This window comes from Balaenoptera physalus, assembly GCF_965194825.1.
Source record: "Balaenoptera physalus genome assembly, chromosome: 5".
Taxonomy (NCBI): domain Eukaryota; kingdom Metazoa; phylum Chordata; class Mammalia; order Artiodactyla; family Balaenopteridae; genus Balaenoptera; species Balaenoptera physalus.
In genome coordinates, this window is record NC_138884.1 from 123,628,315 (window position 1) to 123,654,822 (window position 26,508).

At 35.5% G+C, this 26,508-nt stretch overlaps 1 protein-coding gene across 32 annotated transcripts in view; it reads left to right on the forward strand.

Moving 5' to 3' along the window:
• ANK2 (ankyrin 2) overlaps nucleotides 1-26,508 on the forward strand; it is a 689,779-nt gene that overhangs the window by 451,619 nt on the left and 211,652 nt on the right. For all 32 annotated transcript variants that reach the window (XM_082462711.1, XM_082462716.1, XM_082462697.1 and 29 more), the window contains one exon: nucleotides 23,606-23,707. In XM_082462711.1, coding sequence (XP_082318837.1) covers nucleotides 23,606-23,707 — 102 coding nt within the window. The remainder of the gene's footprint in view (nucleotides 1-23,605; nucleotides 23,708-26,508) is intronic.

Genomic DNA, 26,508 nt, shown 5'->3' on the forward strand with positions numbered 1-26,508 from the left:
TATGATAACCACTGCTTTATGTTCTTAGAGGCTGAAAGCCTTTTCTTTACTGAAAAGACGGGGCTGAATATGTAACAACTGCACATAAGGGCTTAAGAGTATTAAAATCCTTCACATCATATTAAGTTTCTTCTAATCCAGGTTAGTTCAACTGATTGCCAAATTCTGTTTGCTGGCAATTAAAGACACCAAGACCACACAGGACACGTGGGGACAGAGGCTGCTCTGCCAGCGAATGGGGCCTCCTACAGTCCTATGCATTATCTTAAAAGTAAGAAGGTGTCTGCATTGTATCGCAATGTGATTTTAAATCACAGTACTTAAAGTAAATTTAAGCTCCACTTCCTAAAACTAATAATTGCTGTACGACTATATAGAGTCCTTTCATTGTTTAAGCTTGTAAAGTTCCATCAGAAATCTAGGTGCTAACAACATAAGATGTTGTTATGAAAATGTGTCCCCCAGTTTTTTAAAAATCAGAATTTCATTCCACTATTGAGCAGCCAGCTTGAACAGTAAGATTGTTCTGAATGATTTGATCCTTTCATGGAATTGAAGTCCAGTACGATTTCCTGGCTGAATTCCACACTTCTGCCTAAAAAGTCATGCAGCATGTGAGAGATGATTAACAAAGTTCTTTTGGCCTCATTAAAATTTCTTAGTACATCAACTAATGTGAGGTGTCAAATATTCACTCCGTATATTTTCAATTTAAAAAATTATATATGCGTTTCTAAAAGACCTGTAAAATTAAGTATTAAATCAGTTTCTTCCACGAAAATAAATAATGAATTCCACTGTCTACGTGCTCTTTCTTTCTTTTGTTATATAATATATAAATACAGATTAAAGAATCAGTCTTTTCTTTGGTGTTGATTTGTGTAAACTCACCAATTAATTCTTTGAAGAATTAAACAGTGATCCAGATGGACATGTCAACTTTCATTTCTATTTAAAATGTGACCCAAGCATTTAGAGCTACGTGTCAGACCCTAGCCATAACACTGTCAGCCAAGTTATTGATACTGGGCTGCTTTCTGGTCTACCTCTAACCACTTGATTTTACATTGAGACTAGATCTATTCTATTCAGGATCGACAGTTGACTTAGATGTGGAAAATAGCAGGAGAATAAAAAATAAAGAAAATAAATAAATAAATGAAATGTGGAAATGTAGGGGAGGTTCTATATTAATTAATAATAATAATAGCTATCATTTATTGAGCCCCTATTATTTGCCAGGTTCTGTAATGGTGCTCCACATACCATTTACATATATAAATTTCATTTACTCCTTATGATAGCTCTGTGAATCAAGTATTAAAATTTACTTTTATTCTGATGCTTTTGCAAATATGTTCGTATAAAAGGGTTTCATCTTCAAGGAATTCATGGAAAAGACTCTGACAAGTACAGGTTTCTGGTAACTGACTGTACTGCTGAACTGAATGAATAAGCATTTTCAGAACTCTAATGAAAAACTGATGAACTCATAAAAGTGCTAACAAAAGATCAAGATAAAAAAAATTAATTACATGGGACTGAGCGAACTGATGAGGATGATTATAATTTTTGTGACTTTCTGTTTGAATTATTAAAAAAAATAAATCCCACAAGGAAAAAAAATAAAGTTTACTTTTATTGAGTGTCTGCTATTCCAATGTACTCTTCTTAGGGATTTTACATATATTATCTAATTTAGTCCATATAATCCTATACATTTTATAGACAAGCAAACTGAGGCTTATTTGGGTTCAATACTTTGCTCACAGTCACACAACTCATGGTAAGTGATAGAACCAGGATTGCAAAGATAGATTTTTCCCTTCTTCTTTCATTCTCTTCTCTTGTGATTTGATGACTATCTTTAGTGTTGCGTTTAGATTCCTTTTTCTTTTTTGTGTGTGTATTTGTTATAGATTTTTGGTTTTTGGTTACCATGAGGATTTTTTTAATAGCAGTCTATACGTATATGTGATTGTTTTAAGTTGCTGATCTCTTACTTTCAAATGCATTTTAAAAGCCCTGCATTTGTACTCTCCTTGAAAAAGTAGTTCGAAGCTCATTATATTAGACTAACTTTTCGAAGAAAGAGAGATGTAAAGAGGAGACATTAGGGGAAGTTAAAAGTGGGTTGAATGATTTTCAGCAATTGAAAAAAATTGCCTGCTTGGAAAATTTCAAGTAAGATTGTCACTTATGCCCCATACCAAAACAAATTTCAGGTTACTAAAAGTTAAATGGAAAGAAAAGCAATTTTTTTTAAGCCAGAAGAAAATGAGGAGAAGTATTTTATTGATTTCAGGGTTGGAAGGCATGAACGCAATGGAATAAAAATCTAAAAGTAGAAGTTTATACTTTTCAATGTATAGAATTTAAAACTTCTAAAAGTCAAAAAGTATATTACAGAGAAAATAACAAACTTGGAAAAGTGTTATCTTGTCTGTATAAAGTTTTTAAAAATAAAAGAGACATTTGAAACTCTGAAAGGACAAAAAATGTTGACAAGTCAAAGAAGATAAAAATTGTAATAGACATTAAATGTATGACTGAGCTTTTAAACTCTTCAGAAATGAAAAAGGTAAATCAAAACCGTTAAGATAGGCATATCAATTGAGCAAAGCAAATTTGAGCATGTGATTAAGTTGAGACAGGCTCTTCCACAAACAGTTATGGTAGCATCTTTTGCTCCAGCCTCTCTCAAGTATAGTTTTGCAATATTACAATATGTACCAAGAATCTACATCCTTTGACATCATTATTCCACCCTCAGGAATTTAAACAATGGACACAATCAAGACAAGGACAAAGACTTATGTACATAACTTTTTTTTTTTTTTTTTTTTTTTCATAACTTTTTATCATAGCATTCTTGACAGCAATGAAAACAAAGGCACTAGTTCTACAAATAATTAGGGAAAGCTAAAAACAATTGTAATCCATCTGTAAACTACTATATGAGATTTAGAATATCTTTCATGACTTCTGAATGGTGCAGGCAATACTTATTTGGCAATGTTAGTTTTTAAAAGTAGAAGACAGAGTATTATTATCCCAACTTTGTAAAAATATTATTTATATGCACAGATACAGTGTATGTGTAGAAAAATTCTAAAAGAAAATGCATCAAAATATGCAGTGTTAAGTTTGAGAAATGGGACTATGGCTGTTGGCTGATTTTTAAAAATTCACTTCTTAAATGTTCTGTGAGAATATGTATATGTTTTTATAATGATTCCTCTATGTTTTTTAAGAGAAGAGAGATTGTAAGAACAAAGAAGTAGTTAAAGAACCTAGAAAGTTTTATAGTTTTAGATAAATGCTCTGATGGAATATGTATTTCTGTATTTAGGTTTCATAACAAATTATTTTTTTATTTAATATTCTACACTTATTTAGTTTTTCAATTAATTTGGAGGAGAGGACTTTTTGTGGGTACATTTTACTAAATTTTTACAGGGAAAGTAAGATTTACTATGATCATTTCTATAGGTGTAATCAACATTTAAATAGCAGGTGTGGTGATTGATTAAGAACAGCTGAGAGAGGTTTCATCCACCTTGGAAGCAGTCCAGGTTTAAATCCCACTCAGGAAAATATGTCAGTACGAGCTTGTAAAAGTCTGCATGCTGCTTTAAAAACAGAGGAACAAATGTTGTCTTTGAAGCCTACCGTGCTGTGGAGATTGATATTTTTTTTTCTGTGCATGGTAGTAATAATAATGGTGATGGAGACATTGCTCTAGATTCACTTGTCGAGTATAATATGCAATAATATTTTGAAGTAATGTAACTGAGTCCCTTAAAGTCACAACTCTTGGGTTAGCAACATTAAAGAAAAGAAATCTTGGTAGTCCAGAGGTGTCAGTGGCAAATGTTCAAACTTTAGGCCCTACCCCTAGCACAGGAAAGGGAATTGGGCATCAAGGGCAATCATAACATGATCACTGAGGACAGGAATGTGATTGCAGTAGTTTTTACCCAGAACAGGAAGCAGCAGACACTTCTACAAATCATTCAACAGTGGAAAGGTATTTGGCATCTTTGGGTGGAGCTAGGGAAGTGGTACCACACGGTGGTATGATCATGGCCTCTGTAGTAAGACTGACTGGGTACCAATTGCAGCTCTGGCATTTATTACCAAATATCTGTGGACAAGTGCTTTAATCTCACTAAGCCTCAGTTTCTTCAATTGGCTGGTTTATGAGGATTAAATGAGAATATAAATGTTTTGACATACTACATTAATATTGTAGTAGTACGTGTGAGAAAGAAAGACAAAAAGTACAAACTATTATTCATTCCTTCAAGAAGTTGAGCAGCCAGAGTGTATGCACACAAAGCAAACTTCATGTCATGGACTCTCATGAGTAGATGAATGACTTAAAAGAAAAAGCAAGTCTAGGTGGCATGTAAAATTCTAATACGGTGTATGTCAGTTCATATTACGTAAGAAAATATTTTTTAAATTTAAGTAAAACAATCACTAAAACTACATAACTATAAACAAATCATGTAAAAATGATGAAAAATTGACTTGCTCAATGTGACTTTGACAATTATCTTCAAGCAAAATATAGTGAACAAAAGTGTAGTCACCCCAATCAAAACACATGTAATTAATTCTCTTACTTGAAATCATAACCAGAAGAGAAAGGCTTTAGGTCAGGCTAAATTTTTGTAATGATTACTTTACATAATTTGTGCTAAATTAATAGTTACATCTATGAAAAGATATTATTAGTAGAGCGAACTCAATTGCTGAAATATGCCACAATTCTTATATGTGGGAAAAAGAAACCAAATAGAAGTGGAGCTTCTCCAACTATAAAGGACTGTACCTTGTAGGGATGCCACGGGATTTTAATATATACCCAAGTTCTCTTCAAGCTTCACATTATGTTCTGGGTTCTCATTTTAAACATTGTTAATCAGAAATGGCACAATCCAAACATCTTTTGTTTTTTTTTAATTTTCATTTTTATAGAAGTATAGTAGATGTACAATATTATATAAATTACAGGTGTACAATACCATATAGTGATTCACAAGTTTTAAAGGTTACACTCCATTTATAAATAAATTTATAAAATGTTGGCTTATTCCCTGTGCTGTACATTATATCCTTTTAGCTTATTTTACACATAATAGTTTCTCTTTATCCTCTACTCCTAATTACCCCTCCTCCTTCCCTCTCCCCATTGGTAACCACTAGTTTGTTCTCTATATCTGTGAGTTTCCTTTTTTGTTATATTCACTAGTTTGTTGTATTTTTTTGATTCCACATATAAGTGATATCATACAGTATTTGTCTTTCTCTGTGTGACTTATTTCTCTGAGCATAATACCCTCCAAGTCTATCCATGTTGCTGCAAATGGCAAAATTTCATTCTTTTTTATGGCTGAGTAGTATTCCATTGTATGTATATACCATGGCTTCTTTATCCATTCATCTGTTGATATATACTTAGGTTGCTTCTATATCTTGGCAATTGTAAATAATGCTGCTGTGAACATTGGGGTGCATGTATCTTTTCAAATTCATGTTTTTGGGTTTTTTTTCAGATATATGCCCAGGAGTGGAATTGCTGGGTCATATGGTAGTTATATTTGTAGCTTTTTGAGAAACCTCTCTACAGTTTTCCACCGTGGCTGCACCAATTTACATTCCCACCAACAGTATACAAGGGTTCTCTTTTCTCCACATTTTTGCCATTGTTATTTGTGTTCTTTTTGATGATAGCCATTCTGACAGGTGTGAGGTGATATCTCACTGTGATTTTGATTTGCATTTCCCTGATGATTAGTGATGTGTCGAGCATCTTTACATGTGCCTGTTGGTCATCTGCATTTCCTTTTTGGAAAAATGTCTATTCAGTTCTTTTGCCCATTTTTTAATTGGGTTGTTTGGTTTTTTGATGTTGAGTTGTATGAGCTCTTTATATATTTTGGATACTAACCCCTTATCAGTAATATCATTTGTAAATACTTTCTCCCATTCAGTAGGTTGTCTTTTCATTTTGTTGATGGTTTCCTTTATTGTGCAAAAGCTTTTAAGTTTAATTAAGTCCCATTTGTTTATTTTTGCTTTTATTTCCTTTACTTTAGGAGACAGATCCAAAAAGGTATCGCTACAGTTTATGTCAAAGAGTGTTCTGCCTGTTTTCCTCTAGGAGTTTTATGGTTTCCAATCTTACATTTAGGATTTAGTGCCTTTTGAGTTTATTTTTGTATATGGTGTTAGAGAATGTTCTAATTTCTTTTCCATGTAGCTGTCCAGTTTTCCCAGCACCACTTATTGAAGAGTCTTTTCTCCATTGTATATTTTTTCTTGCCTCCTTTGTTGTAGATTAACTGATCATAAGTGTGTGGGTTTACTTCTGGGCTCTCTATTCTGTTCCATTGATCTATGTGTCTGTTTTTGTGCCAGTATCAAACTGTTTTCATTACTGTAGTATAGTCTGAAGTCAGAGAGTATGATTCCTCCAGCTCTGTTATTCTTTCTCAAGATTGTTTGGCTATTTGAGATCTCTTGTGTTTCCATACAAATTTTAAAATTATTTGTTCTTGTTCTGTGAAAAATGCCATTGGTATTTTGATAGGAATTGCATTGAATCTGTAGACTGCCTTGGGCAGTATGGTTATTTTAGCAATATTAATTCTTCCGATCCAAGAACATGGTATATCTTTCCATCTGTTTGTGTCATCTTCAATTTCTTTCATTAGTGTCTTAGAGTTTTCTGAGTATAGGTCCTTTACCTCCTTAGGTAGGTTTATTCCTAGGTATTTTATTCTTTTTGATGTGATGGTAAATGGAATTGTTTCCTTAATTTCTCTTTCTGATATTTCATTGTTAATGTATCAAAATGCAACAATTTATGTATATTAATTTTGTAGCTTGCAACTTTACCAAATTCATTGATGAACTCTAGTAGTTTTCTGGTGGCATCGTTAGGATTTTCTATATGTATGGTATCATGTTATCTGCAAACAATGACAGTTTTACTTCTTCCTTTCCAATTTGGATTCATCTTAGTTTTTTCTTTTCTGATTGCTCTGCCTAGGACATCCAATACTATATTGAATAAAAGTGGTGAGAGTGAGTGGGCATCCTTGTCTTGTTCCTGATCTTAGAGGAAATGCTTTCAGCTTTTCACAATTGACTATGATGTTAGCTATGAGTTTTTCATATATAGCTAAACATCTTTTGAATGAAAATCTTAGTATCTTTTAGTTTCACAAGTTTTGGCCTTTAATTACTAAGACAAATGTAGCCTGCCACCTGCTTCTTAGTCAAGGACCAAAAATAAGGTTCTATGGTGTTAATATTTAAGAAAAAATGTTGATATATCAACTAAGTTAATTTTGGTGGATGAATGAGGTCTTTGTGGCTACAGTTTACTGCTTTGCAAAAAAAGTTCTAATGCTATATTTTTATATGTACAAAAGTAATCTAACTTTTCTTTAATTTCTAAGTTTAAGTTTTGAGCAATTAAAACTAGAATAACTTGCATCTATGTTACCTGTTCTCAGCTTTGCATAAGACTAAAAAATATGATAATGCTCTTCCCAAGGTTCTGTTGTCATCATAATCATCTTTATTGGCTAATATATTTTAGGCACTAAACTATGCTTTGGAAATTCTAGATCTATTTGGAATGTCTAAATCTATTATAAGACATAGTTTGTGTCTTCAAGAGAAGTTATAATTTTGTTCTGACTGGTGGGATATATGACTTTCTCACTCTCCACACACATTCTTACACACACATACCACACATACACATATGCACAAATAGGATAGTTTAATTTTACATGTCATATTGCAGGTAGATACTTATATGAGAATGTAGAGGTAGAATTAAATATATAGTTTTACCTATGATTGAAGTGAGGTGAATTTTACATGCATAATAATTCTAAAAGAAAACAGCCTCTCTCCTCTGTATCTTCATCGAGTAATTTAAACATACCAATGATCTCTTTTATTTAGAAGTTAGTCTTACTATAACTACTGGGGATAGTACAATATATTACTGTATGTTGTTATACATTCAGTAATTCCCCTCTTCTTTGGATAATTTATACAATAATAAAAGCTTATGTTATTGCTCTATGTAAAGTTTTCCCCCCAGAAAAGAACAAAATTATAGTTTCTTATTTCTGAGAAACAGGATACTAATGGTTCTGTGTAGTCAGTATCAGTATGATACCATTTCTTTCTATGTTTAATTTCATTACTAATGTCAGAGTTGGCAATTATCTGTTAAACTAATTAAGGTCAGAGAATGTTGAGCTCCATAGCCTATCTAATCAATTCCATTGCTAAGTACAGTCGTTTTCCCATGATTTCAACTGTAAGATAATAATTATACAGACGGAGGGCATCCTGACCCATTATTCTTTTTTTTTTTTAAATGTCTTTTTTTTTTTTTAAAGAGATTGGAGTTTATTTATTTATTTATTTATGGCTGTGTTGGGTCTTCGTTTCTGTGTGAGGGCTTTCTCTAGTTGCGGCAAGCAGGGGCCACTCTTCATCGCGGTGCGCGGGCCTCTCACTATCGCGGCCTCTCTTGTTGCGGAGCACAGGCTCCAGACGCACAGGCTCAGTAGTTGTGGCTCACGGGCCTAGTTGTTCCGCGGCATGTGGGATCTTCCCAGACCGGGCTCAAACCCATGTCCCCTGGATTGGCAGGCAGATTCTCAACCATTGCGCCACCAGGGAAGCCCCATGACCCATTATTCTTTATTCACTTACCCTTAGGAAGAGTTAGACAGGATTTGGTTTTATTGTGGTTATCTAATAGAATTATAAAGGTGAATTAACATAACAAGTATAAATTTTGCTAATCAGGATTTTAAATCAAGTTTTAAAATTTAGTAAGTCTGCAAAAATTTACTTGATTCACCAAAGTTTTCACTAGTTTAATTCGTACAGACGAATGCTGCTTCATGTGTCTATTTGGCCACCTTCACTTTGTTGAACTTCTTCCTTTATTTTGTTTTATTTCCACAAGTATTTATTGATCTACTCTGTGTTGGGCCCTGTGCTGGGCAGTGGAGACACAAAGATGAGGAAGTCATGGCCTCATCTATCCTGGAGGGCCAGGCTAGCTGGGGAGATAGATATGTAAACAGATAATTTGGGGATCCTGCTAGAGCCATTCACAATATCTAGTGCAGGTTGTGCTTATAACTAGTAGTCAACAAACATTTATGAATGACTGAATTCTCAGTGTGTTACGGGACCCCAGAGTAAAGGAACTTGGTCAGACTTGAGGGGAGAAGGGTAGGGTGGGAGGATGTTGTGAAGAAGTTATCCCAAGCCTCTGGGAAATACACCCATAGGATCCACTTAATACAACTTCTCATAGAAGTCAAATAATAAAAAACAACTAACAGAGAATTCTCCATTTCTCATTAAACCTGGCTTAAGCCAGATTTTTTTAAAAAATGGTCTTGGGCATCTGAACCAAAGCTTAGTTTCATGAGATAAATTAACCTTATTTTTGTTTTTAGTTATGCTTAAATTTTGAATTTCCTTACTTTTCAAAATTCTCTTTGGAGTTGATGCCAATGCTCTTACCCCAACAAATCAAGAATTTGTTTTGAAAGCTGCCTCAGAAGAAGTTCAGATATTCTCTGAAATGCAGTAATAACCAGAGGGGTTTTTATTGACTGATTTCCAACTGAGGGATTTTGTAGTATAAGCTAAAATGTTAAAAAAAAAAGAAAAAAAGCAGTGCAAGCTACAAATACTTGAATTGCTAGTCTTTTTCCACTGCCATGTGTCATGTACTGTAATTAATTAAACACATTCCTTTTTAAAGCCAGTTTTCCATCCTGTTTTTACGTTTCAGTGTATAGTTACGGAAGCTCTTTACCTTGCATAGAGTTAGAATTGAATAGCTCAAACTAGTCTAGACAATTGCAGTTCATAGCACAAGGGTAAATTTAGAAAGTTACAGCAGGTCACATCCATTGTGGATAAAGCCATAACTCAGTTGTGCCCCGGTCTTATAGGGAAGTGTCAGCTGCATGACATTAGTATTCTGAGCTCATGCGAAATCTCCTGTACAGAATTCTGTTTTAGTCTCACTGGTGTATATGTATACACGTATACTGCAGTATACATAGATCTTGCAGTTTTTTATTTTATCAGCACTTCCTGGCATTTCACGCAAGATGTTGATAGGTCAACAGTATTTGCTTCCAGAGGCAATACAAGAAGTGCTTCCCTATTCCTAGGAGTTTTATTGACAGAGAAATGGTAAGGAATGAAGCAAAATCCAGTATTGCTGCAAAAAACCCAGACCATCTCCCAGAGGTTAGGCTGTGGCCTCTGTCTGTAGTTCATATCCTCTCCTGGATTTTTCAGTCTTGCATTCTCAACACACTACCATGCCGTGATAGCACATCAAATTTCAGCAGACCAAAACCAAGCTATTGTGTTCTCTCCAATTTTAGGGTATTCTGTTTCCCCAAATTTCTGGTCTTGGTTAGTAATGTCGCTCATTACACGCCAAAGCTAGATGTTGCCAAATTTTCCTTAATTTCTTTTCCATAAACCCTTAAATTCAATTTCCCCAAGTTTTATAGCTTCTTTTCCCTACATCTATGACAAATCGTTACTTTTTTCACATTGCTGTCCCTGATATACTGCTTGCCAGAACTGTTGCAGTAGTATCCCAGATTGTCTCACAGACTCCCCTCTAACTCATCTTCCATATGTTATAGGGTGATTATTTTGGAACAGTATTCTGATCTTGGCTTTTCCTGTCCTTTCACTTAGAGGGTAATGCTCAGCCTTCTTATGATGGCATATAAGAACATTCATGGTCTGGGCCCTGCCTTACTTTGAGAATTTTACTTCTTTCTCATTTCCAACACGATCTTCATAATTCACACACACTGCATTACTTACAATTTTCTTCATACTGTGTTCTTTCCTACCACTATGATGTTGCACTAATTAGTCCCTGTGCCTGCTATGTTTTCCACCTAACTTATCACCAGGAACTTTATAAAATACTATGTTGCTATTCCTACTCTATATCTAAATGTAAAATATATTTGTAAAGCAAAACAAGCATCTATTGCTTGGACTACTGTCTCTAAATGGATCTCCCTGGATCCACTTTTACCCTTTTCTATCTAATTCATGGACTATGTTGCAGCTAGAAAAATTTTTTTAATGCAGATCTTAAAATCTTTTGAGGGGATGGATCAAGTTTATTTTTTCTACATTTAATCCCTTGCACACTGCCTGGCATACAATAGGTACTTCCCAAATATTTGTCTTAGCATGGTTGTTAAGAGCTGGTTGAATTATTTTAACTAATTTTTTAAAATTTATTTTTTATTGAAACATAGTTGATTTACAATGTTGTGTTAGTTTCAGGTGTACAGCAAAGTGACAGTTCCATATATATATATATATATAATATATATATATATATATTTTTCATTATGGTTCATTACAGGATACTGAATATAGTTCCCTGTGCTATATAGAGTTGGACCTTGTTGTTTAGCCATTCTATATATAATATTTATTATCAAAATAATCTGTTGTTTGACTAATTTATTTTCACTTTTTTCCAAACTGAAGCTATGATTTTTAAAAAAATATTTATTTATTTATTTGGCTGCGTCGGGTCTTAGTTGTGGCATGTGGGAACTTCGTTGTGACATGCGAGATCTTTTGGTGTGGTGCACGGGCTTCTCTCCAGTTGTGGCACACAAGCTCTAGAGTGTGCGGGTTCAGTAGTTGTGGTATGTGGGCTTAGTTGCCCCGCAATGGCATATGGGATCTTAGTTCCCCGAACAGGGATTGAACCCGCATCCCCTGCATTGGAAGGCAGATTCTTAACCACTGGACCACCAGGGAAGTCCCCTGAAGCTGTGATTTTTCCAATATGTACACGTTTAGATAGGTACAACTATAGGTCTTTTCAGAAATTTAATCAAGTTAATAAAGTTGAGTCAAACTGGAAGTTATTTACTTCTTATACAGCATACATGTTGCATATTCTTTAGGTTTTTAAAAAATTTAATTTAATTTTTAACAGGTCTGTTGGCATTCATCAAGGACCACCATGGTGAGGGTCAAGAAATGAATGTAAAAATGATTTTCTATATTACATTTAGGATGATGCAGATTTTTTGAGAATTGCAATTTTACTTTCCATGTAGATCATCAGAAATGTGCAAAGGAGTCTGAAAACTGTGCATGCTCCTTTGGGACCCACATACTTTGGAGAATGGGTTGGATAAACAACTTCTCAAAAATTATATGCACATTAGAAAGAAGGGCTTTTGCATTTTACAGATGACAATGAACTTAATAGCAGTTTAACCAAAGGGACTAGAGACACAGATTATTTCTAATAAACAACATGATTATCATGCTGAAATTTCTGACACCCAGTAATTAGAAAGATTTCCAAAAAAATAGAAATTCCAAGGGTGGCACAAATAGAGTTCTTGGGTCTATTATGCCTATAAAATTAAAATATTGTCTTGGGACAAAAAGTGATCTTGAATCACGTTTGTTTTAGAAAGTGATGAATTCAAATTCTTATTTATTCTGGAGTAGACATTAATATTGCAGAATGTATGCACTCAAAAAAGTAAAATAAAAAAATTGAGTTAGCAGCTCAATTTTGATGCACTTTCTCTAAATTAGTCTTTTTTTGAAAATAGTATGAGTTCAGAATTACATTTAAACAAGTAGAGTCAGGTTGTTACTGTGTGTGGTTGCTAAGCTGTAATTAAGTGATACCCCCTAGAAAATCAATCTGACTGACAACTGCAGATGTACACTGGACTGTTGTAAACAGAAAGCCCTTCTATGTTTCCATGTGCATGTTAACAGGGCTACACTAAAATCAACAGTGTAAGGATAGAAAAATATATGCAAGTTCTTTTAAAATAGTGGTCATATAATGAGGTAAGCCATTGTGAAGCTTTCATTGCAAGAGTGTATTTTCTTGTTGTTCCATCTTGAATAATTCGATGCAAGAGAAACAGTCCACTTTTTAGTGTATGCAGTATGTGGGGCTGCGGTCAGCGCCTCATCTGTGCTGTGTCACGAAGCTGCTTCTGTTTGAGTGATGTCTGCTTCAGAGCAGATGGTCTGAAGATGAATAATCAGACCAATGGGGATAGAAATTCGGTGCCTACCTCAAGGGGGCAATAGTAAATTAACACTGTCGGATGCCTGGCATAATAAAGAATTGATGAAAGATATTTTCACTTGGTGGGGTTTGTTTTTTTCATATCCTGACAGTTCTAAAAGCCTTCAAAGGAGACTAAAACCTAATTTAGTTCCATTTATCCTGATACTTAAGTATAGCAGTGGGATAAACTCTAATATATCTTTCCCTCCATGCCCTGTAATATTTTAACACACTGATTAGTCAGGGAATGAAGAGTTTCCTGTAGAGAAGATTTCTTAAAGAAAGCATTAAATAAACTATTGTTGCCAAATTATATCAAAAGGTCTCTCTTTTTTCTCCTGACCCAAGTATTATTATAGTAGGTTATTATTCATTTATAAAACCTACTCTTTTTATGGCCAGCTGTGGGCCAAAGGGAAATTCCTTTGGAGATTTGTGTACACAACGTAAAGGCTTGATAAGCTCTTCCATGTTTTGGCCCATGTTCATTTGAGTTTAAGATGCTGGCAGAACATTTTTACAGAGATGTCCAGCTCATTGAAAATTAGGAAAGATATTAGACCTGGGATACAGGTTGTTTTAAAAATAATGCTTCATTATTTTACACACAAAACCAGTTGGAGATCCCAAAGCAATAATAGAGAACCGTTTAGAATTCAATCCTATATAGATGTGGTATGTGTTAATAAATTTCTATTGTGGAGCTCTAGATTTTCATTATTTTTATTGTTGGCATGTTAAATGCAGATATCCATGTTACTTTAGCTATTGAAAATATTAGGGACTATTTTGGAGAAAGTATAATATTCAGTATAAGATTTGTAGAATATTTTGCTTGTCTTTGCATTGTCAACATTTTGAACATGAAAAGTAAAGCAGTACTCTGTAATGACCTATATGGGAAAAGAATCTAAAAAAGAGTGAATACATGTATATGTATATGATTCACTTTGCTGTACAGCAGAAAGTAACACAACATTGTAAATCAACTATACCCCAGTAAAAAATATTTTTTAAAAAGTCAAAAAAAAAAGGTAAAGCAGAACTTTTCAAATATATCCGTAATCAAAACTTGTTGATTTCCCTGCCTTAGGAGAAGTTGCTTAAATTTTCAACTTATGATAATGTTCAATAGGAAACTGAGACATAAACAAGCTAACTTAAGAAACTTAAGAAAGTTTCTACCTATCTCTGTAAAAGTTCCCATTTTAGTGAAAGTTTTAATGTCTCATTGTATTGACATCTTCGAATTGAGCCTAGCTGTAGAAACATCTTATGGAACCAAACTCATGTCAGCAGAACAGTTACTTTGCAAGTTAGACTTTTACTGTCTCATAATATACTAACTCAGGAATTCCTATTTCTTCTGTTCAATAATTATTTTAAAATGAATATCTATAAAAATATATAAGCATTTTAAAATTTCAAAATCACAGGGAATCTGAAGTATAAAATAGTTATCAAATATATATCACAACTTTTTTTTCTGATTTAGGGTTTTTGTTCCTACTAGTTTTGTGTTCTTGCAGTATTTCTAATTTATTGAGAAAGATATTGTCACATTATTAATATTTTGATTCAGTTTTCAGAAAAGTGAGTGACACAGAAAGTGAGTGTACAGAAATTTTTTTAAGGTATAAATTGTCTCTTAGAACTTACTTATATTTATCCCAGAAGACGTAACAACCAAGATCTCTGAACCAGACCTGGTCTTCTTGGATTTGTAGTAAATATTTTTGAAGACCAGAGGAATACTATTTGTACAGTATAATAAAGAGATGCTGTAGAATTTGAGTTAGCAACAACCTTCTTCTGAGTTCAAGCACAAAGCCATGGGCATTTAGTAGTCTGCATTTTCTCTTAGACTGTGTAGCACCTTAAATATATGCAAATAAAATTTTCATTAAAAGCCTTGCATAATATGAATAGTCTGCATTAGAAAAATTGCCTCCATAGTAAGAAAAAGATACTGCTTTTGAATACTAATTTTTTCATCTATTTACTCTTCAGTGATTTTGTCACTATTGTGTAAGTTAGGAACAACTTATTTTTCAGTGTCACCATCTTTTTAAAGCAAATGTTTCGTTTAATTATAACATACATACAGAAAAATGCATAAATTATATTGTTTATCTTGATATTTCTCACAAAGTTTACATACTCATTTAACAACACCCAGAATGAGCAGGTAGAACTATGATATTGCCAGCAACCAGAAGGCGCCTTCTGTCTCCTTCCAGAAACTACTATTCTCACTTCTAACAGTATAGATTAGTTTTGTCAGTTTTTGAACTTTAATAAATGGAATCATAAAGATGTCCTTTTTGGGTCTGACTTATTTTGCTTAGCCTTTTTTTTTTTTGGGAGATCTGTGGATGTTCCATGTGGATGTGGATATGGTTCTTTCACTTCTGTTCCCACTGCTATGTAATATTCTAGATTGACTCTTTTTTTTTTTTTAATTTTATTTATTTATTTATTTATTTATTTTTGGCTGTGTTGGGTCTTCGTTTCTGTGCGAGGGCTTTCTCCAGTTGCGGCAAGCGGGGGCCACTCTTCATCGCGGTGCGCGGGCCTCCCACCACCGCGGCCTCTCTTGTTGCGGAGCACAGGCTCCAGACGCGCAGGCTCAGTAATTGTGGCTCACGGGCCCAGCTGCTCCGCGGCCTGTGGGATCCTCCCAAACCAGGGCTCGAACCCGCGTCCCCTGCACTTGGCAGGCAGACTCCCAACCACTGCGCCAACAGGGAAGCCCCTAGATTGACTCTTTTTTGAAGTGTAAGAATTGTACAAGGGATTCATGAATCTCGACATAGTATTGCAAAATATCCTTAATGCTTTGAAAGGGTTGGAATTGGTATGCTATAGGCAGTTCTTTCTTTTCATGGATGATAATCTCAGGGAAGACACTGATAATGAAATAATTTTAGCATGCTAGTGAAAAATCAGTGTCGGGCTTCCCTGGTGGCGCAGTGGTTGAGAATCTGCCTACCAATGCAGGGGACACGGGTTCGAGCCCTGGTCTGGGAGGATCCCACATGCCACGGAGCAACTGACCCCGTGAGCCACAATTACTGAGCCTGCGCGTCTGGAGCCTGTGCTCCGCAACAAGAGAGGCCGCGATAGTGAGAGGCCCGCGCACCGCGATGAAGAGTGGCCCCCGCTTGCCACAACTAGAGAAAGCCCTGGCACAGAAACGAAGACCCAACACAGCCATAAATAAAAATAAATAAATAAATAAAATTAAAAAAAAAAAAAAAAATCAGTGTCAAAGTGTAATACTAATTAAGGGAAAAAAAATCTTTGTCTTTATATAAAAGTGTAATTTCAAATGATCTCACATATCAAAAAGATATTTGCTTAAAATATGTAGGCAGAATTTAGATATTGTTTTGATATTTTATGTGTTAATCATTAATTTAATGTGTTAATCATTCATTATCTTAAGTAACATTTTATTTTATTTTATTTATTTTTAAAAACACATTTATTTCATTATTATTATTATTTTTTTGACCTCACCATGTGGCATGTGGGATCTTAGTTCCCTGACCAGGGATCGAACCCACCCCCCCTGCATTGGAAGGACAGAGTCTTAAACACTGGACCACCAGGGAAGTCTGTTAAGTAACATTTTAAAAGTAAAATAGAAACACCTATGCCTGAACCAATTTTCTTAAAACATAGGTCACTGAAGTAAGAACAATCTTTAGAGAAATTACATTATTTCTTTCTGAAGATCAGAGCTCCTTCTGCATTTCCCATTTAATAGCAGTGTAAAAACCTATTGAAATGACGCTGAAAATGGAGCTTAATCAGCATGTTTGAACTACAGTGTACAAACTTATGGTTTATAGCAGTTTTTGTTATTAGTGTCCAGCTGAATTGAAATTAAGTAGGATTTCGTGGTATAAAGTGTTTTACTGGTCATTTATATGTTCTAACTGCAGGAAGGCAACTTGTGGACTTCTTTCTGAAATATTTCAGTACATGTAGTGTGCAATTCTCAGTTGCCCCCCAGTTTTTGGTTTATGACAAGATAGGGATAACAATTTGAGCTACTAAAAGAGCTAAAACATTTAAACAATCCAGCAGTCCCTATACAAAAGTATGATTATTTAAGTGAAAGCATTCATATATCACAAAGAGGGTGTTTTGTAAAATCTTCATCTTCGGAGACAGACCACACCCAGTTCTGCCTTCTTTTTTGTCCTTTTACACCTGCACACAGCAAAGTATTTTCAAACACTCTGGTCTTCTGGAAACAACCTTTTTATTTAAAGAAGATAATGTGTACGCATCCATCCTTTGATTTGTCATTGTTGTTTTGCCTTTATAATTTACAAGAAAAACTACAATTATTAAAAAAGCTCGGTCAGTGTCCTCTGTGCCTGTCATTGAGCTAAGCATCTTCAAATCTTATTTCATTCTCCCAGCAACTCTATAAAATACATTTACTTTTTGATAAGGAAATTAAGACCCACAAAAAGACTCAAGATCATACAACTCGTGATTTGCTGGTTTTAACTTATCCAACATTCCTAGGAAAAGACCTAAGGAATTGTAGAAATGTCCCTTATTTCATTATGTTTATATTAAAGGTTTTCCCCTCAAGTGATTTTAATACATTTTATTTATTTTGTATTACTATAAAAATGTGGATCTTGGAGTAGGCGGGTAAATGACCCTGTTTTTACAAAGGAATAACTGCATCCTAAGAAAATAAGCAGATTCCCTAAATTCCACAAGGAGCATGTGCTTTCCTATGGTTAATCAGTCAGCAAATATTTGTGGAGGGTACAGAATAAGCCAGAGGCTGTGCGGGGAGGCGCCCCATGTCACTCCCTAGGCTAGTTGAGGCTGGTAGCTCTGAGTCACGCTAGAGGATGCCTGCTTCTCAAACTTGAATAATGTATTCGTCTCTTTTGAAGTATAAAAAAAGTTTGTGACCTCCAGTGCTGTTATTTTTAATGTAGTGTTAATTTATTTATTTTTAATTAAAAAAGACTTTTTTTTTTGGCTGTGAGGTTTGTGGGGTTTTAATTTCCCTAGCAGGGATTGAACCTGGGCCCTTGGCAGTGAGAGCACGGAGTCCTAACCACTGGACCGCCAGGGAATTCCCTATAGCGTTAATTTAAGTGTAAAAATCAAACTACATAAAATTCCTTAAACTCTTAGACCACTACTAAAAAGAAAGTTGTACAAATTAAGGATGAACAGAACTACAAAACTAGTATTATTCAAATAAATAACACCAATGTAATAGAATGGATAGGATTGTCTAAAACTAAATCACAGATGTTGGATTTAACAGTAAAAAGATTTAACCTCAGATTTCTATAATACATTTCTGAATTTGACTTCAATGAAAATAATATAGAGTGTACGTTTTTATAAGCATGTTGTACAACCATTATTGATACATTTAAGGTTTTGTTTCCTACTTCAGAATAGTTAAAGTGATCAGAGAACTTTGCCAATGCCAATTTTAATGGCATGCCATTTGATAATCATTTAAAGCTCTCTTCATTTACTTGGAGATGAAGTTAGTATTGTGGTAAAGATGTGTACCTAATCCAGTAAAAGCTGCAATTGGGAACTGAAAATCATTTTACTCTGGATTTTCTGCTACAGTCACTGCTAAGAGTCCAGGCAAGTTGGACCATACAAAGATAGCATCTGAGCCTGTTGTTATTTGCAGCTTTAATGTGCTACTGAGTGCTGTGCTCAGGTTCTTTTGCTACATCCTACCTTGTATGATGGCCAGATTCTCTGATCAGTCTCTGTCCCATGGCAAAATATTTTGCATCCCATGCATCTGTCTATATTCCATCCCTATTTCAACTGTTATGCACTGAATTCTAAACACAAAGGCATATATCAAAATTATATGGTTGTACTCAGTTAAAGGGTAGCCATCTAGATGACCTGGAACATGCTTATATTCTCCTTATTAGGTTGTTATTGAACTGTAAGCATAGAAGTTTTACAAAATCTTGGAGCAAACTCATGAATCTCTGTGAGTGTGCCCCTGGACCCTTCGGGGAAGCACTCGTTTAGGACATAATGTGGCTCTATGAATGCACATTCCTCCTTGCCTTTCATGTCCACCCTGCTGGATGCTGAGAAAATATTGTTTTTCTAATGTTCTGATCAAAAGTGTACAGAACTGTGTCAAGAAGAACTGAAGAGGAAATTTTTCTTTCTCGGCTTGAGATGCCACACTCGGGTTGAAAAGGGGACAAGTTTTAATGACATCCATCTGTTGCAGATTAAAATAAGTGGAGCTCAGCATTTGAATGCCTTGCCCAGAGTCACACTTTATAGGCATAAGTACAATTGGTTTTAGGATTGAGAGTTCTAGGGACCTAAAGCAGCAAAGCAGAAAGAGGTCAGTCTATTTGTCTGAGACTTTTCCCCCGAAGGAATTGCTATTGCCTCATTTTCTCTTTCTTGTACTTTTTATGTGTGACAGCTCCTGGTTGAGGCAAGAGACAACAGTCTATTTTGAAAGCATGCTTCTCCCCTACTAATACCTAATTTTAATTTTTAAATTCTTACTTTTGTCATACTCAGAGGGAAACATAGCATGGTAAAAATTGCTGCATGTCTCACCATGAGGCCCTGAATCCTCTTTTATCTCTGTGTTGATTGAAGGTAACCAGACTGACTGCTGTTTATCCTAAGCTCTTGTGTCAAGAGCTCTAATCACAGATTGACCTCTTTGTAGCATAGGGTTTGCATGTGTTTATGTGGAAGTAGGAGAAAAATATATACTTCTATGCTGGTCTATACTTTTAACCTTCAAAGATGTCAATATCTACATATAAATTTTGAAGTCTCATTTGAACTTTGTTCTTGAAACTCATGCTCTGGAACCGTTTTATAATAACACACTTATTTGCATTTGCAAAATGCATTTCTAATACATTTTCTCACTTTGGGAAAACTCAATCCCTTAATGGGGTTCTAGAAGAATGCAACTTATAGCAAAATCTACTGTGACTCAACTGTTGAAGAGGTCCCTGGCAGGATGGCTCAGATGTTACATTTCCACTGTCTCTAGCCCCTCGAAAACACTGGGAGCATTTTTTGCTAACACTCCAGGGACTGGCTGTAAGTCTTTGACTTGCCTCTACTTTTTAGGAGTTTGATTCAGAAAAGAGAAAAATAGTTATTAAAACTTGTTGTTATGTAACAGCAAAAGCAATCCTCAATGTCATGCCCAGTCCCTAGAGAAAGTTCTAAGAGGGTCTAATAGATTCCCCTCCGTGATGCCAGATGCCCCCTTCAGACGAACAATTGCCTCTGTAAGCTTCCACAGGGTGTCTCCAGGTGTTTCTTCATCCCTAAAGGGTCAGGTGCTCCTTTCTGGCTCTACTTGTTCATGGCATTCTTTTTTTTTTTTTTTACAAGAATGATAGAGAACCCTGATCTTAGTTCATGAGTTTAATCATGTTAGACATGTAGAGAGAGACAGTCAACTGGCTTTTTAATGTGGTGTGTACTTTACCATCTCTTTCTTTATTCCCAAGTGAGTATGTTTCTAATTAGTTTGTCTCAAGCCAGCTCTTCATTTTTCTAGGTGCATAGATGGCTGATACATTTGAGGCTAGGGCTGTCTGCCAAGAACTCCCTCTCCAGCTAAGACACTCTGTTTAGCAAATGCCATGATTTACAGGGCGAATATGTCGACCAAGGGCATACTGAGGTTATCACAAATGAAACAAACTTATAGCTCATAGGTTAGGTATTTGTACTAACATCTGCTTTGATACTTTGCAGGGATGAGGTAGAATAGCAGATAAGACTAGCTTTGAGGCTGATAAACATGAGTTAAATCTTGAATCTTCCACTGAATAATTATGTGACCTTGGAAACTTTCCCAGCCTCTTTCCTCACCTATTAAATGAGCGTAATAATAGTTCCTTTCTCCTAGTATTATTGTAATAATGATATAATGCATATGACTTCTTAGCTCTGTGCCTGGCCCACAGTAAACACTCATAAATGTTACCTATAATTATGAAGCCTCATGTATAAGATGGAAGTACTTTCTAGGCATCCTCTTTAATATAATATATAATATAGAGCATGTGGATTTATTTTAAAAATCTATGGGAAATAACATTGTCATACTTTCTGTGACCTAATATTAATTTTTGTTGTTTTTTTAGTAAATGATGTTTCTTGTGGGATATTGACAGAACATTATGCAGAGTGTAATGTTTTGCTTTTAAGTACTGCGGCAAGAAACCTGAAGGCGGAAAATCTTCCTGGAATTTAGAATTTGCTGCAAGCCGCAAAATACATTCATAGAATAGGCATTTAAAAATGAGTCATAATTCAGTCCCTGCAGCATTGCAGATATACTTGGGGCACCCTGCCATGGGCACAGCTTTCAGGAAGGATGGAGCGTGAGGCATCGTAGCAGGGCAGGGAGGAGGAGAAACAGTGCGATGTTAGTCATACCAGGGTGCATTGGAAAAGACGCCAAGCATGAATTCCAGATGTGTAGATTTCAGTCATACCTCTCAAATCCTCATAAATTACCTATATTATTCGTAAATTTATATGCCATTGTGGTATTTGGGTTAAATATGAGGTAATTTCGTCCTAGGGTTTTCAGTCTTCCCCTGTGTAAATCATTTTAATGGTATGTATGCAAATAATTCTGTATTTGAGACTCCCAGAGAAAACGCTTCCATTTCTATCTCTGTACGTCATCACCAGTCACAATAAATAGGCCTGACAGAGTGTGCCAAGGGCCCTGGGCAAGTCCATCCTTCGAGGGAGGGCAAGGCAGCCTACTGAGGAGGAAGATGGATTAAGAGCTGCCCCACCTGAATCTTAATTCCTAGTAGGTCCCTTTTTGTGTTACCATTTTCTCTGTAGTCAGATGTTGTACCACCCAAAGAACTATAAAATGATGCCAGTGTCTTGGAACCTAACGAAAGTTTATCATCATCCTTGTGTTAAGGTTTGAAAATCAGACTTTGACAGCAAGTCAGAGAGGCAGGGCGACTGTAGCTACATCTCTTGAGTAGCTTCCCTGAGACTTTTTGTGGGGGAAATTCAGCTGTTCTCCCAGGATTGGATCTTGAGAGGAATGGGCGCAAGATGAGGACTTAAAAAGCAATTTGTACCCGGAGTGATCATCTTTACCGAGAGATTTGAGCCTGGTATTATGTCAGCTAGTTTAAATTTAATCTTGTTTTTCCAAAATTACTGGGATCACAAAATTTGCATCGACCCAGTCCACACTTGCCAACTAGCGCTATCTGCTTTCCTCAAAGCATCCTTGGAGCTCTCTTGTTATTCCCTTATAGTGAGGACAGACTGTCAGGTGACCCATACTCAGTGCTCTCCCTCAGATGCATCTGAAAACCAAACAGTAAAGGAAGAGAAAGAAACCCAGTACCTTATTTCATTTGTTTTTTAGCTCGACGTTAGGCTCACTATAAAGTCACTAGCTTCCTGAAGCTAAAATGAATGGATAACAGTGGATTTGGGGGTAGTGTAATTCATCTTCAAATGTGGCTGAAGATTTGGAGTAAAGCGGTAATAATTATTTTTATTTTAATTATTCTTTTATACTCCTTAATATAGCAGAGGGTATTTCCTATTGACTTTAATGTCCTTAAACAACTCTCTAGAAATACTTTGAAGTTGCTGACTTGTACTGTGAATTATTATTCAGTGTTTTAAACTCAGGATTGAAATATTTTGCAACTGAAGCTTTTCTTTTTTTTTTTTTTTAACATCTTTATTGGAGTATAATTTCTTTACAATGGTGTGCTAGTTTCTGCTTTATAACAAAGTGAATCAGCTATATGTATACATATAACTCCATATCCCCTCCCTCTTGTGTCTCCCTCCCACCCTCCCTATCCCACCCCTCTAGAGGGTCACAAAGCACTGAGCTGATCTCCCTGTGCTATGCGGCTGCTTCCCACTAGCTATCTGTTTTACATTTGGTAGTGTATATATGTCCATGCTGCTCTCTCACTTCGTCCCAGCTTACCCTTCCCCCTCCCCGTGTCCTCAAGTCCATTCTCTACGTCTGTGTCTTTATTCCTGTCCTGCCCCTAGGTTCATTAGAACCTTTTTTTTTTTTTTTTTAGATTCCATATATATGTGTTAGCATATGGTATTTGTTTTTCTCTTTCCGACTTACTTCACTCTGTATGACAGACTCTAGGCCCATCCACCTCACTACAAATAACTCAATTTCGTTCTTTTTTATGTGTGAGTAATATTTCATTGTATATATGTGCCACATCTTCTTTATCCTTTCATCTGTCAATGGACACTTAGTGCAACTGAAGCTTTTCTGATGCATGGTGCAAACATTCTTGTGTTTCTGTCTTTGATATGTTTTCATTTTATGAATATTTCACTAAAGGTCTTTTCTTTTTCTCACAGTCTGACAGCAATGCAAGCTTCCTCCGTGCTGCCAGAGCAGGCAACTTAGACAAAGTAGTGGAATATCTCAAAGGGGGCATAGACATCAATACCTGCAACCAGGTAAGAGCATGGCCGCTGGCTCTGTATTATACATTGAAGACACTCTTATTACCTGCAGATACATTCCAAGAGCCCAGCTTTTCTCGTGTGCTTGTTGAATTTACTCAAATAGCAGCAATTCAGAATTATGAAAGTCCATTTTTCTTCCTTACCAACTTTTGAAGCCTCAGATGGTTGTATCTAGAGCTAATAAGGCTGGCAAATTAGATAGATCAAAAATAATTGAACATCAGTTTTGCCTATGAAATGATCTGGGCTGCCCTGAGCTGGAATGTTGACCAAGAATGATGTTTTACTTCTCATTTATCGTCAACTAGTTATCCAGACTCTGGCTTTTTTTCTTGTTTGCTGTATGCCTTTTACTTAGGGGTAACTGATTGATACAATTTGGGATAGAGAAATAAGAGGATAAAATCAAAATTATGCCTCCCTTTCCCCCTAATTAGTTTTTTGTTTTTTATTTTTTTCAACTTTAAGCCTTTATTTATTTTTTATGCTCTATTACACTGACTAGGACCACCAAAACAATCCCCCCAATTAGTTAGTTTTAAAATATGAATTTGAATGAGAAGAGGTTGCAACTGTTGGCTTAAATGAGGTATTTGGATTATTTATTTATCACATCCATTCGCTAAGGACTTTAGACAATATTATACATTTGGATATTATTTGGTCCCAGGGATGTTGAGATTTTTGTGCTATTTTTAACTAAGATTTTAATGCCATGAATTAAAGTGTCTAGTGGACTCCAGTATTCAATATAGTGTGCTAAATGTTGCACATTGGTGTGTGTGGGGTGTGTGTGTGTGTGTGTGTGTGTGTGTGTGTGAGAGACAGAGCTGACTGGGAAGTGACTAATCCTGACTAATTTTAAGTTAACAGGAGATGAATTTCATTGGCAGATTCTAAATCATCTATAGAATGCCTGTGATATATATTGATATATATTCTGATATATATTGAGCCCAGGTATGTTCCATCTATAGTCCCCTGAAATTAGTATATCTTTCAAGTACAGCTTTTCAAAAACAACCTGATATCTTTTCGTACTCAAACTTATTCTCCTCTCAAATTCCTACCTGCTGGTTTCCTCACCAATATGTTAGTTCCAACAGCTCTCCACCCTTGTCTTCTCCCCTACGCCAGTCTAGCACTCCTTTCTCGGTTCATCTTCTACATCCACAAATTTACACTAACTCACAACATGGTCACTTACCATGGTTGCCATAACAGCCTCCTTAATTAGATCCTGTCTTCATCTTGTCCACTCTGGTCAATCTCCACACTATGTCTTGAGTCATCTTTCTAAAATAAAAATATGATTATGGCACTCCTTTCGCTACCAAGCTTTCTATGGCTTCCAATGCTTAGGTCGGTAAGATAGTTGTATAAAAATTACCTGAAGCCTTTCGCAAAGGGTGCAGGATTTTCCTTGCTCCTCTTGAGAGTAACCAGCTTAAGAAGCACTGTCACTGATGGCAATATTTCTTATGCTTTAGAGAAGTAACTCCCGTGGCATCAAAAATATTGAGTGCTGCTTGCTGTAGGGAGTATCAGTCTGCTGTCACCCTGAGCATCCCTATATATTCTTTTGTGTGTGTCGAGAATGAAAGACCCTGTATGCTCTTTATCTGGAGCATTTCTCAGGGTAGTGTTTGCAGTGAGCAACCTTGCGGGATTAGGTAACTCTTTCCTCCAGACAAGAAGTAGGCTTGTTCTTTATTTTAAAAGCCGTGAATTCCCCAAGGTTAATGTTCTTCTTTAACACAACCCACGACATGCACAGGCGTCCATCACTGGTCCTGTGTGCCACTCGCATGGGATTGGGAGGGGGGCATAGGGAACTGGTGTAAGCAAATGTTGACACTCAGCCACTCCTTTTGCCATGAACTATAAAGTCCATTGTCTCTGATCCAGGAGACTCATGTCTGCTACCAGTATCAGGAAATAGTAGCAGTTAAGCTCTTTAGCTTGTAGGTAAGATAAAATCCCAGACCTTACATAGTTCTTGACACTGACCTATGGAATAAGACTAAATTCCTTTATCCCAATATATAAGATCTTCATATTTTACATCTCTATTTCTTATCCATCTTATACTTCATTATGAATCTTTTTTTGATATGTTTTTAGTGTTCTTTTGAACAAATAATTTGAAGTTTAGATACATTAGTTACTTTAAAAGAGAAAGACAACATCCAAATTCCTATATAGATATAGATATATGAAATTCTTCCAAAACTGCCTGTGAGATTGAATATGAAATATTTAAAATTTTTAACATGTTAAATTTATTTATTTATTTATTTGTTTTTTTGGCCGCATGGCATGTGGGATCTTAGTTCCCTGACCAGGGATCAAACCTGTGCCCCCGCAGTGGAAGTGTGGAGTCTTAACCACTGGACCGCCAGGGAAGTCCCTTCACATGTTATTTTAGACTTTTTTCAAGTATATTAAATGCATTCCCCCAATTTTAATATCAATTCATTAAGATTCTAAATTTGCAATATGCTGGAAAATAGGCAATGAAACTGTTAGAACTGTTAGTTCATTTGGTAAAATCATTGTAAGTGATACCAAAAGACGAACCCAAGGAAAATAAAGTTAACAAACCACTTAACCTCAGTCAAGTCCACTTTACCCTAAAGTTTAAGAAATATCTTAATCTTATAAAAGATCTTGGAGTTTATTTTTAAAGAAAAATAAACTCTCAGCAGTAAACACTCAATTCTTATTTGCTTTATTGACCAACCTCACTTCTTGAGTTACCCTGAGAAGTTTTTAGCTGCCTAACATATTTT